This window comes from Neomonachus schauinslandi, chromosome 12, assembly GCF_002201575.2.
Source record: "Neomonachus schauinslandi chromosome 12, ASM220157v2, whole genome shotgun sequence".
Taxonomy (NCBI): domain Eukaryota; kingdom Metazoa; phylum Chordata; class Mammalia; order Carnivora; family Phocidae; genus Neomonachus; species Neomonachus schauinslandi.
In genome coordinates, this window is record NC_058414.1 from 4,535,183 (window position 1) to 4,548,492 (window position 13,310).

At 53.9% G+C, this 13,310-nt stretch overlaps 1 protein-coding gene across 1 annotated transcript in view; it reads right to left on the reverse strand.

The window, feature by feature from the left end:
* Positions 1-6,129: 6,129 nt before the first annotated feature.
* GRB10 (growth factor receptor bound protein 10) overlaps positions 6,130-13,310 on the reverse strand; it is a 160,367-nt gene continuing 153,186 nt past the window's right edge. The window contains exons 17-18 of the mRNA XM_044920255.1: positions 7,748-7,841; positions 6,130-6,638 (exon numbers count right to left, since the gene is read on the reverse strand). Of these exons, the coding sequence (XP_044776190.1) occupies positions 6,492-6,638; positions 7,748-7,841 (241 nt within the window). The 3' untranslated portion in view covers positions 6,130-6,491. The remainder of the gene's footprint in view (positions 6,639-7,747; positions 7,842-13,310) is intronic.

Consider the following 13,310-nt stretch of genomic DNA (forward strand, 5'->3'; position numbering starts at 1 on the left):
AAATCTTTAAAAAAATACACAGTCTTGATTCACTGTAGCTTTAGAGTAGGCCTTGGAGTTGGGTGCTGTGAATCCTCCAACTTTGGGCTTCTGCAACTCAGTTTCTCAAAGCACTGTTGGATCATGAAATTGGTTTCGAAGGTGTCGTGACCAGCATTTTAAAAAATGAAGTAGCATGAAAGAGGTAAGAGGGTAATTGCACCTGGTAAGGGAAATATTATTTTCTGAAGCTCTTGTTTCCATTATGCGTGTGTATAATGCGCACGGTGTCACAGGAGAAATGCGTTTCTTACCGTAGGTTGTCACCAAAGCTTCCAAAGCCACTATGGATACTTTCTTTTCAGCGAAATAAAATTGGTCAGGATTTGTAAAATCTAAAACTGAGGATGAAACAATGGGCAAAAAAAGCTCGAGAAGACAACTCTGGTGGGCCACCAGCCAGTCCTAGGTTTATTTTTTATCGAATTAAAGAAATGAGAGTCCCATGTTCCCTAGCTATTTGTGGTTCTTCTTCCATGAGTTTCTTGCTTCCATTTGCAGTATGATTTCCAGCTTGGGAGAGGGGCCTGGCACGCCAGCGGGTCCTGAGGTCAGAGGCTCTGACAGCCGATCAGCCTGAGGGATCTGCTCCTCGCCTTGCAAACGGAGGACGGTCAAGCTACTGTGTTACAGGTGGCACTTTCTGTTGGAACTGAAGCCTCCCCTGGGAGGTGGACAGAGTCGGTGTGGGTGGCCCATCTTCCAGAGGAGGGAGGGATAGCTGAGGCTAGCAGAGGGCAGGACGGGGGGTGGGGTGCAGGTGCCCTGCGGGGTGCTCAGGTTGGCGAGGGGGCAGGTGGCCACCCACAGCCTTGGAGGGAAGCCCTGTCTTTGCCAAGTTAGGCCCCTGCTGGGCTCTGTGGGTGACAGTGTAGATGACAACCTCGCAGAGTGGACTGAGCCCCGTTAGAGAAACCGGGAGAGGGGTCCAGGCCTGGCTGCATACGACCTGGCTGTGCACACCTGAACCAGCCCCAGCCAGCGGCGAGAGTGAGCGACCTGGCGTGCCCAGCTTGGGGGGGATAGCGCGGGGGCCAAAGGCCTCCGGCGCCGCACCTACGGGCCGAACAGGGCCCATCAGGGGCAGCATGGGCTGCAGGCTGCCTGCGTCCTGCCAGGGCCAGGGCCCCCCCTCAACAGCCTTTCCAGTTGTGCCAGCCCAGGGCTCCTGGGGTGCTCCCAGGGGTGCTCCCAGGGGCGCTCCCAGGGGCAGCTTCAAGGACTTCTAATTTAAGCTCCAGCCTTTCCCAACAGCGTCACCAAGAGCTCTCCATTTAGAAGCTCAGCAAGTCCCCAGTGGGTCGGGGAAGGATAACAACAGAGCAGATGCATGCACCACAAATCCCCCGAGCCACAGTGAGCTGGACATGATCTCGCCTACCTGTGGTGGCCTGGGAGCAAGCACTGTATTGCCACGCCAAAGACTTTAATTCCAGAAGCTTCCGAGGGGCCTGGAGATGTGCGTAGCCTCAAAGCTCCAGAGGTGAGTCTGACGAATGGGTGGGTTGAATTCCAAAGCGTCCCTTTACAGGTGTGTTATATGGTTCCCCAAGTTATGCTGCTGGAACGTGGCAGAGGGCACAGGACTGTTCTCCTGACAGCCTCTAGAATTCCCCTTCCTGGTGGGAGCCACCCCGAGTCACGCGGGGCCTGGTCCCATGGCACCTTCTGTCCTCACTCAACCAGACACCCTGGGAGTGAGGCCAGGAATGCATCCGTACCGAGTTATCCTGAAGGTACCTGTTTGGGAGAGAAGGGTCAGAAAGCAAGTTTGATACAGGTCGTGGAACCTAATCTCACAGCAGGACTCAGACGGCACTGAGGTAGATCGTCGATGTCCAAATCACCCTAGGGAAAAATCTCAACCAGCTCAGAAATACAGCACAGTCTGATTGTATGTAAAATCGGAAATAGCGCAGTAACACACCTTAAGGCCACTTCATTTTTTGCACGAAATAAAAAATAACGCAAGTCCTCTCCTTTTAATTAAGAAGAGGCCAAGAAGTGCATACTTCTGCAACTGGTTGTCTGGGAGAGGCCCACGGCGCTCTCCTCACGATGCCTGACTTAGCTCCCGAACAGCATCCTGTCAGGATTGGGTTTGAATTACAGAAAGGCATCAAGAATGATCCCTGCTTCCCGTGTGATTGCTCGTCCAAGACTGTCTCTCAAGAAGCCCTGCACGGCCCATTCTTACTCCTGCAGGGAAAGAGGGAAGACACCAATGCGGTGTCTGCTTACACTCGGGGGCCTTGTGTGCAAACACACACTTTATATTTCCACACTAAAGCTACCCTCGAGTCTGGGGAGATGATCACTATTGGGACTCACCAGGGCAATAGGAAACAGACGCTTCCCACCTCTGGCTTAGGCCGGGAAATCTGCTCACGGAGCAGGCTGCTATCAGATTGGGGAGCGTCGGGGTGGGTGGAGGGCGGGCTGCGCAGACACAGTTCAGTTTTATACACAATTCACGCCTTCGACGTTGAGCCACTGTCAATCCATTATAACTGGGAAGCAGGGTCGTTCAGAGGAAGGTGAAGGCAATGGACAGTCCTTCTCTGTTGGCAAAGGGAAGCTCATGTGTCTTACCTGGGGGCGGGGAGGGGGGGCACAGGTGAGACTTCCGGGGGGGGTACCCTTAGTCTTGGGTCTGAGGCTGAGCTTTGCAGATTCGACGCACCAACCAGACACAAGAGACGGACCCTTGTCGATCTCGTCATCCACTTTTGTAGGCTTTCGCTCTGTCACCCAGACCGGAGCCGTCCAACGGACCTTCCCGCCATGGAAGTGTTCTAGATCCGCACCGTCCATCATGGTGGCCACTGCCCCTTGTGGCTGTTGAGCACTCAAAAATGCGGCTGGTGCAACCTGAACCGAATGTCTCATTTTATTTTTATTAATTGAAATTTAAATTTGAACAGGTGTGTGAGCCTGGTGGTATCGTATTGGACAGCACGCACCCAGAGAAGGCCGTGCTGTCCGTCTGCCTTTGGTCACCTCCACGTTCATCCTTCACATACGGATCCCCCGGACGGACTCAGAGCCCCCCGAGCACTCTCTGCTGCAGCCCTGGTACGCACCTCGGCCTGTATGCGCGTTTGAGTATATAGTTACTACAGGGCTTTTATTTTCGGACACAATGTCATCACTCTTATTTCAAAGAACAAAATCCCGTAATTGCCCAAAATGACACTGTGGTAAATTGCAATAGAACCACCAAGGGAAAAATGTTCTATCGCCAATTAACGTATCATTTTGGGCGATTTGTCTGGAAGGTGTGTGTGACCAGAGGCAGGGAGAAGAGTTAGTCCCGCTGGTGAGGTCCGGGGGAAGCAGGGACACGGGGCATCCATTCTCTCCATCCTGCTGTCAGTTTATCTGACTAGAAAACCCGGGTCTGACCCATCGTCATGTCCCACTGCAGTGCTAACAAAGTTGGATTTCTCAAATGCAAACTTTTAGGAGTTCCTTGAGGTGTTTGCGAAACCTGAGCGGAGCTCGGACTAGCTCTGACTCACTCTGCAGTGCAGGTGCGGGGAGAAGAGACGGCTGAGGTCATCCTGCAGCGACACGGAGCCGCCCGGCCCGCGTGTCACGGGTCAACTCCAGCTAGCGTCTAACCAGGGCAAAGAAAGCGCACTGTTGCTATTCCACGTTATTTCCAAAGGTTTTCAGGGGCGGGCCTGCTGGAGTGTTCCAAAATACAGAAACAGACATACGAGCAGTGGAAAATGAAGAACACTGTAGTAATGTTTATTTCTAATTACAAGAAACAGAACATCAGTCCCTCATTTGTACAAAAATACCTGAAAGTTTACATTTAGGTTCACAAGTCGAAGAGCTATGTACAGAAAGGGGCAAAGCACGTGGAATAAAGGTTTTGTCTCGTGGTACCTTCTGCATTCCCTGAAACGGTCTACACGTCAGGCCGTGTTACGGTCACCACGAGCTTGCCCGGTGACATCACGATCCGCCGCGAGCAGGTCCCGCCCCGGACGGGTGCATCAATTGGTCAAACCGTCAGGTATTAAGAGCAGAGAAGAGAAGACAAAACAGCTAGACTGAGGCACATATTTCTCCAAGGTTTAGCGAACAAAACAACGTTCTGGAACTCAAAGACCTAAGGTAACAGAGCTCACCTACTTAAACTCCAAATACCCAAAGCGTTGGGTATTTCCTTCCCAACTAAGTCCAGGCTGCTATGTGGGGGGTTTTCCTTTTAGAAAAGAAAATCACAGGCAGAGAGAGAGAGAGAGAAAGTCAACGGGCTCCAAAACGACCCTGAGCTGTTCCATTTACATTCATGTCATTTAAATACAAAAATAAAAGTTGACCATCCTTCCACCCCTGGTTGGCCGGGCCAGGCGCCCGCATCCTTGAGGGACTGGCTGGTGCCAGGTGGGATTCCCAGCCACCAGGCACACGGGCTCCCACCCTCCACCCAGCATTTCACCGCGGCCGGGAAGGTACAGAAAACGACGTCGACCCAGCTACGCACAGACCGTGAGTCAGAGTCCAGCTTTCATGCTCCTTGTAAATAAAATGCATGTTTATAAATACGAGATGCTGGGGATGCTAGCTGTCGAGCGGAGAGGGGTGTGAGAGTCTCATCCTACCGGTCGACGCACTGAGAAACACAGAAATCGTAGAATCGCTTTCAGGTTCTACTTCCAACCAGTGAAGAGAAAAATGTCTAACAGTGTAACCGAAGAACTGCTCCGAGGGGGAGCGCCCTGGAAGCTTGCGGCCAGGCAGGACTCAGCTGACTGGTGGCGGTCTGAAAGATCACCTGGCTACAAGAGGAAGAAAACGTGACTGAGCGCGTTTACGGTGAAAAACGTCTTACTAAAAATTCTGCATTTGTGTAAGTAGACGTTTCGTGGAAAACAAGCAAAGTGAGGCCTGTAAACTAAAATACAGTGTTCCTACACCCTTGAGGTGCTTAGAGCACGGCGGCGCCACCAAGGCGGGTCCCGGGGGTCCCACCAGGTCGTGTGCTTGCCGGGGGGGCCCGGTGGTGCAGCGGAGTCAGGCACTGGGGGGACCAGATCTCCCAGGCCCGTCAGGGGAGACCTTTCTGCTTTGCAGAGACTGCAGGTAAATCCGCGGCCCGTCACACCTGGTGACTCAGCTAAGGGGATGGGGCGGAGAGGGTGGCAGGGGGCAGTCCAGCCACTGTGTGACTCAGCCCCCCCCGCCCCGCCCCGGAGGGGAAGCAGTGTTGTGTTGACAGGACTCTTCAATGCCCACAAGGGCCGTGAGGTACTTCTGAGTGCCAGCCCGCCAAGGGGGGGTCTCCGCCTGGGCCGGCTCATGGGGCTTTTCAGCAGGACGGAGGTCATCGAGCGAGGACCTTTCCATGCCGGGCTGCAGACGTGCCCTTTCCAATGTTCACGTCTTTATCACCATGGAAACCTGCGGGCCACCACCGGCAGCCAAGCAGGGGCCATTTTCCTTTTAGGGCCTTTAACCCCTGGAGGGAGAAGAGCCGGGAAAGGCCCCAAGCCACTGTCGGGGGTGAGGGGTAAGGCAGCAATCGCTCTGAACAGGCTGAGAGGGGGCGGTGGACACTGGGCGCTTCGGGGGGGTCCCAGCGATGCGGCCCACGTCCAGCTAGCGGCAAGGCCACTCCGGCCGTGCCGCGGGCCAGCGAGCTTTCCAGAGCACCCGGGCCTCCTGAACAGTGGAGGGCTCACCTGTAACAGGTGTAGGGAGCATCTGTGCACACGGCAGCGGGTACCTGACTGAGTCCACACCATGGGCCCAATGCCTACCACAGATGACACCTTTTATTGAAAAAAAAAAAGAAAAAAAAAAGCACTTCAAGTATCCTGGGGAGGGCTGAGGGTGGCATGTAACCTGGGAGCCGAATGAATCCACCTCCGGTCCCCCGCACGGGGTGGACGCCACCCTCTGGAAACCCCTGGGGGCCCGGGTTCAGTCTCTGGAGTCTGCCCCCCGAGCACAGTCCCTGTGTCCCGCGTGCACACGGGAGAGCCGCACCCCCTCCTACCGGGGCTGAGAGCAATATTGAAAACAAAGAAGGAGTGCAAAAAGTGATCGATACAAAAAAGTAAACATATCAGTTTTAATTGTCAAGATTATTCCAGGGCAAGAGTTCATTTCCAATTACGTGTCTCCGGTTCTCGTTCCTACGTGGCCCAGCCAAGACGATCGATCCCGTTTTTTTCCTCCAATATGCGCTCGCGCTCTCCCGCCTCCCCGAACCTGGCCGGCGCGGAGGGAGGCGGTCCCGTTGGCTCTGCAGCAGCAAATCGTTCCTCGAGTCCAGCCCCGAGTCCATCCTGGTGGGTGGGCCCTGACGGACCCCGCTCCCCGGGGTGCAGAACAGACGTGGGTCCTTGGCGACGCACAAAACCCCTCCCCCCACCCCCGTCCCCGTTCCAGTGTCAGCTTCCTCCCGTCTTCAGCCAAGAGTCAATGTGAGGTCATAAGGCCACTCGGATGCAGTGGTGCTTGAGTTTGCAAGGTAGGACTCCTTTGTTGAGCTGGTAAAAGTCAACGAGCTGGATCAGGTCGGAGAATTTGGTGTTCCCGTCATCAAGGCTGAAGAACATCTGCCCATCATCCTCGCACTGGAGGGACACAAGAACACTCGCCGAGTTAGGGGCCACACCCTTGGGGACAAAGAGCGCGACTATGGGGTCACTGCCACGGAGCGGTGAGGGCAGGTGGTCCTGCCATGTTGGGTAGCTATTTCCATCAAAATGGAGGGACCCCACGGTAGCTTCCAGAAGGAGCAACATTCCCAAGGCCGGCCCGAACCCGGAGAATGGTAAGTTCAAGGACTGCAGTGCGGTGTGAAAGGGTGAGTATGGAGCAGGTTGGTTTGAAACCTGTCCTGATCAATAAACTCAGAAAAGCTTCCAGACTCCAAAATACAGCCAGGGGCACCAGTGCACCCCGTTTTCAAGTCCTGTTGCTCTCAAGTCTCCAATTACTATCCCTCTGATGCTTCCATAATTTGGGGTTATTTGGGAGGATGGGCATTACCCATGCCGCCCGCCATAAAACAGGTTTTCATTTGATTTGAGGCTAAGAGGAACGAGGACTTCTGTGTCAGTAATAACTACGTGGGGGTGGGAGTCTGGGAAGCCTGGCCCAGGGTCATGGGCAGAGTGAGGGCATCATCGGGACGTAGCCGGAAGGCACCAGAAAAGCTAAGCGGACTGCCCTGGGCTCCTCCCGCTCTGTCCCTGCGGGATTCCTGAGACGCCAAAGTCCTGGGCTCAAGCAAGCTTCACAAACAGCAGGTGCAACGGTGTGAAACAGATGCCTTTGGTTACACTGAGCCTTCCGGAGCTTTCCTTTGCTACCAGACAGAGGCTCTCTGAGGGGAGAAGACCTCACCACCCTCTCTAGGCAGAACATGGCCCGGGTTTGGGCCCCACAGGAAACATTTCAGGAACGTTATGACCTGCAGACCGTATCAGTAAATTATGAGAAACATCTGACATCAACTTTGCGTATGTTACCCCCCACCTGAATGGTGCACTCTGGGAGGCGTGTTCCCAATTTCAAAGAACAAGCCTCTTAAGGGACTCTGGGAAGCATCTCTCCGGTCAGCTTGGACCTGTCTGATATTTAACGACCTGTAGTTCGGTTCATTTAGGATTTGAAAATGGCATTCAGAATAAACCCAGGAAACAACAACAAGGCTCAGTGAGAAGTTATCAATACTTACAGGTAAGATCTGGAAATTTTTAATTTTCTGATGGTGACAGAGTGTGAGCACAAAAGCCTTTGGATTGCTCTGGCTGTCTCGGAGGAGAAAAAGCCTGAGGATGGAAAAAAATCAGCTGATTGCACATTTTAAAAATCCAGACTTGAGATGTGCGTTTGTCTATCTGCACGCACACTCACACACTCACACACACACATGCACATTTCCCTGCTTGCGCAGTCATGACAGTTCAGGACGCCTGGGGACGGATTTCTGTCATTCTCCACTGAAAGAGCTCTGGGGCCACGGCCGGGCAAGGGTACGAAGCGGCTGGACAACGTGCGCCACAAAGTCCTCAAGTTCAAAGTTCAAAGCGTCATGACCCAGGACGCAGCATCACAGTAACTATCAAAAGGGGCAGACTAGAACCCAGAGAAAAAAAGACAAGAATCTGTGAGTAAACACCAATATTATAAATAAATGAGCAAGTACATTAAGAGAGGAGAAGAGCTCTTCCTCAGAGCAGAAGGGCAGCTGAACAAACAGGAAGGAATGATGGGTGCGCAACTGTTTAGCAACCGCCATGGGTTGTCCCCATTAAGGACAAGGTCGTCAACGGGAGCGAATGAGAAACAGAGTATTTCATTCTCAAACCATCACCCCTCTGGTACTTATTTATTTCAAAGGGAAACACAGCGACTGTCTGTCAGAGAAACCCGCCGATGTCCTCACCACCGAATGTTCGAGAGGCAACACCGCCAGGAACGAGACAATCTGCCGACCCTGCCCAGCTAGTGGGGACTCCACGTCTTCTCCTGCAAAGTGATAACCCGGCCGAGCCCCGAGCCCCCGGACGCGCCCCAGCTGAGGTGCACCCTGTAATAACTGGCTTCTTCGCGTAACAAGTGTCCACGAAGGACAAAACCCAAAGAGACGTGCCCCCAAAGACGTATTTAGAATTAAGACGTTTTCTTTTTCCACGAAGGCTGTAATCAGAACCACTGGCAGCACCAGAATAAGTGTGTGCATTTGGGATCAGAACCACATGGATGTTCAATTCCCAATTTTTTAATAAAGGTTTTATCTATCTAATCTATTTATTAAAGACAGAGGAGAGAGAGCGTGCGAAAGCAGGCGGCAGGCACAGAGGCAGAGGGAGAAGCAGGCTGAGCCAGGAGCCTGACACGGGACTCGATCCCAGGACCCTGATCATGACCTGAGCCCAAGGCAGACGCTTACCTGACTAAGCCACCCAGGCACCCCTACTTCCTGATTCTTAACAACGGTACTATGGTTATGGAAGAGAAGTCCTTGGTCTTACAAATTTTCTACTGAAATAAACAGGATACAAGGGACCTCATGCTCTCTGTAACTTTCCTCCCAAAGGGTTCAGACAAAAAAAGGAGGGAGGGAGGGAGGGAAGGAGCCTATGATAAAGCAAACAAGCCCCGATGTTGACAGCTAGGTTATCTGAGAAAATGCACATAGGAGTTCATTATATGACTTAGCAACTTTCCCACGATGTGAATTTATTTCAGGATAAAAAGTACATAAAAATCCAAATAGCACAACGAAGTAGGGCCAGGTGTCCCTGGGAAAGGAAGAGGAAAAAACCCCCACACCAGAATCCACGTGACAAAGAGCCGTGTTCAAACCAAACGACCGTCACCAGCGCCGTCCTCTGCTTCTGGACTCTACTGTTAAGACGGAAAGCAGCTACCCGGGATGGCAAAGTCCTGTATGAAAAAGGCGGATGGGGGTTTTATTTTACTACAGGGCTTCTCAGTGCCTTTAAATGGGAATATCCACCGTGGGCGCCTAGGGGCTCGAGCACAGGGTTTTCCAGTCCTGCGTGACCACACACCCCTTCGCTCCAGTGTTCCCAGGAGGTAGGTTTTTTGCAAACACCGTCTGGGAAAACAGAGTCCCACGACTCGTGGGGTGGGGGTGGCGGGCAGCGCTAAGAATCGCAGGCCCCACGTGGGGTGTAGGTGTGGGGCGTCTGCCACGCGGCCCCTCGAGGGGCCGGTGGGGTCTCCCCCCACTCCTGGGCAGAGCCACACGCCACAGTTGTCTTCCACAAAGATCTGCCTTCTGGGTTATTTCATTCCAAAGAAGTCACCATTCCAGCAGAAACCCGGGAGCTCCCTGGACACCAGGCTGTGTGACAGGAAAGGCTGGTCTGTCCCTGTCTCTCCTGTCACCTTAGTTAGCTCCCGGCCATTGCCTGCTGCAGACAGGTGCATACAGCAGCTGAACGTGACCCCGGAGGAGCCAGAGTGGCAGGAAGGCTCTGCCCGGCAGCCTCCCTCCAGGGCAGGACCCTGGAAAGTGCTGAGGCCTCCCCAAATGCTTGGGATTTTGAGGTCATGACCAATGGCTGGCTGTCTGCAAAGATTACGAACTCAGAGGAGTCTGTGGGCTGAAAAGTGTGTGGCTCAGGAGTTTGCAGGACTCCCTCAACTGCCACCGATCAGCTCCATGACTGGCCTTCTCCGCCCGGGGCTGCACGGCACATTAACACCCGTCCAGCAGCCCGATGAGGAGCCTGGCTGCTGAGGACATGGAGCCGTGCATGACAGCGCAGGACCCACGGGATCACCATCCACAAACCGCAGAGACCCGCTGATGGCCCAAGGGACCTCTGCAGGGACAGGTCCCAGGAGGACTGCACGTGCCTGGTGACGCAGCCAGATCAAGAAATCTGGAACACAGGGGTGGCCTGGGTGGCTCAGTGGGTGAAGCGTCTGCCTTCGGCTCAGGTCATGATCTCGGGGTCCTGGGATCGAGCCCCGCATCGGGCTCCCTGCTCGGCAGGGAGTCTGCTTCTCCCCCTGCTTGTGTTCCCTCTCTCTCTCACTCTCATTCTCTCTCTGGCAAATAAATAAAAGTCTTTAAAAAAAGAAAAAAAAGAAAGAAACCTGGAACGCAGCACAGGAAGGAAAGCGGTGAGGACCGCATATGGGGGGAGCTCTTGCAAATGTGCTCACCGGCGGGCTCCTGAAGCAGAGAGGGGCCTGCGCCAGGGGCTGACAGTGGTCCACGGAGCAACACGGCTCAGGGTCACGAGTGAGGCTCTGCGCACGCGTCAGCTCCGTTAGTCCCCACGGTGACCCTGTCATTGTTCTCATTTCAAGCTGAGGGAAGCGGGGCACAGAGAAGTTAAGCAAATTCCCCAGGGTCACACAGCCAGCCTTTATCACGGACGAACCCTGGCTTCCAGGATCAATAGGGCCACGGGTAAAATCTGAGGAGGTGTGTACGGACGGTCCCTCCATGGCTGGCGAGCCCTGTTATGGCGCTGATGGGGGCGCTGGGTTAGCCCTGGGACAGGACCCCTCTCTCTGCCATGGGGGGGTGGGTGAGGGGTGGAAACGCTGCAGAGAACTCAAATCTCGACAAAGAAGTTTCCTTCCACCCAGCGGAGGAGTGGCGTGCTCCTTTGAGCTCACCAACAGCACAGAGCTGGGAACTGGGGGCCGCAGAGGGGCAGGTGGGGCTGGACCCGAGTGTGAGCAAGGCCAGGGTGGGGAGGGTGGGGGACAGAGCCGGAAATGCTGCAGGAGAGGACGTAAGCCATCGGGGGGTATTTCGCAGAGGAGACCACAGAACCAGATCTGCCCTAGATTGGCAGAATCCTCCTCCTCCAGGCTGTGGGATGGGCTGTGGGTGCAAGAGGGGAAGGAGGTGGGCAGCGATTTCAGGGCACCTGGATACCGGGGATTTCAAAGACCTCTCTCGGATCGACTCCAGGCTCCGTTGTCTCCTTCTGGCCCCTTTTCCTGACTCCCTATGTCATTTGAGGCTAGGGCTGACTTTCAGTCATTTTCTCTGCGTTGCTGGACTCTCTAAATTGGTTTCCCTTCATTATCTCTCTGCAGGATCAGTCAAGATTAGGAACTGATTATTTCATTTACCTTGTTTTCCCAACACATTTCCTCCCTAAGCGCCCAGGAATTAATGGAAGTCTGGTCTCTCACTGGGACGACACCTGAATGGGTCCCCTTATCCTGATGCTCGTTTCGCCAGCCTGACATCGGGACTGAAGACTATGCCAGAGAGAAACCCCTGCTTGTTAATGGGGCAGATGCCAGCAGGAGGGCTGCCTCGTGGAAGGAAAGGTGACAGAGGTGACGCATACCCTCGTCTCCAGCCCGAAAGGACAGAAACCTTGCCAACAAGGGTTCTAGGAAGTGGTGAAAGACAAACATGTTTTTTTTTAAAAGAGGTGCCAACATGGGGCGCCTGGGGGGCTCAGTCATTAAGCGTCTGCCTTCCGCTCAGGTCAGGATCCCAGGGTGCTGGGATCGAGCCGCACGTCGGGCTCCCTGCTCGGCGGGGAGCCTGCTTCTGCTTCTCCCTCTCCCTCTGCCCCTACCCCCGGTTCGTGCCGTGTCTCTCAAATAAATAAATAAAATCTTAAAAAACAAAACAAAGCAGGTGCAGACACACCACTGAGTGGCCCGAGTGTGCTGAACGATTGCACAGCCCCCACGCACCGGGGCCGCCCCTCTAAGGCACAGTGGGCCTGGCTGGGCCTCGTCTGGGAATCACAGGGGAGCCTCCTCCGATCACACACGTCCCCACATGGCCTCCGAGGTCCCGTCCACTCCAGAGGGACGAAGGTGCCACCATCACTGCCCTGGGCCCCGGGAGGGACACGAGTGGCCACGACACCAAATCCCACCCGCTCTGGAACCTTCACTTTTGTGGGCACCATGAAGCCCCCTGGCAAGGGAACCGCTGGGCTTCCTTGGAACGGACCCTGTGGCCATCGTGGTGACGTCGTCAGAGCCACCGTGGGGCTCCCTTCTGATGCGGCTCACGGCTGCAAACGGATTCGTTTCTCATGCTTTAGCAAAGGACTGTTGCAGGATACGGGTGACCTTTCAAATAATTAATTTGGAGCAAGGTTATAGCCACATAGAAAAAATAAATAGGACTCGTTGTTTACACAGCATCCCAGGATAAATACGTTCTGAATGTATCTGGGATCTAGACAAAAACAGACACATGGACAGGAAAGGCGAAGAACAAAGACAGGGGGAAAGAAGAGAAACAATGTGAGTCCTAGAACAGAACAGGAAGAAACTCCTTTATGATTTCGGAGCGGCCAAAACATGACAAGGACTCAAAAATCCAGAAGGAAAAGGGACACGAAGGATAAATGTGCCCACGTAAAATTTACATTAAGAAGTCTGTATAACCCCTTCAAAAAAAAAAAAAAGTCCGTACAACCCAAACCAAACAGGAAACAAACACAAGCCATAAGCAAAGTCAAAACGCCACATGATAACGTAGGAAAGAATGTTCGCAAAAAAACAGATGGAGAACATTGGGCAAAATACATAAAGACAGTTTTCAGAATGGCAAAAAAGAAGAAAGGCCCGAGGTCTTACTTTTTGGAAAGAGGCTCGGCCTCCCCAATGGCAGATGAGAAAGACGGACGCCCCCTCGCAGCCTGCGGGGCTGTGGGGAAGCCGTCGCCCACATGTCTGGGGACCACCAGCAGAGACACCAGCCGGAATATGAAGCGATGGCGCCCCAGGTGTTCCACCGTCAGCCCGGCAACGCTGAGCACGAG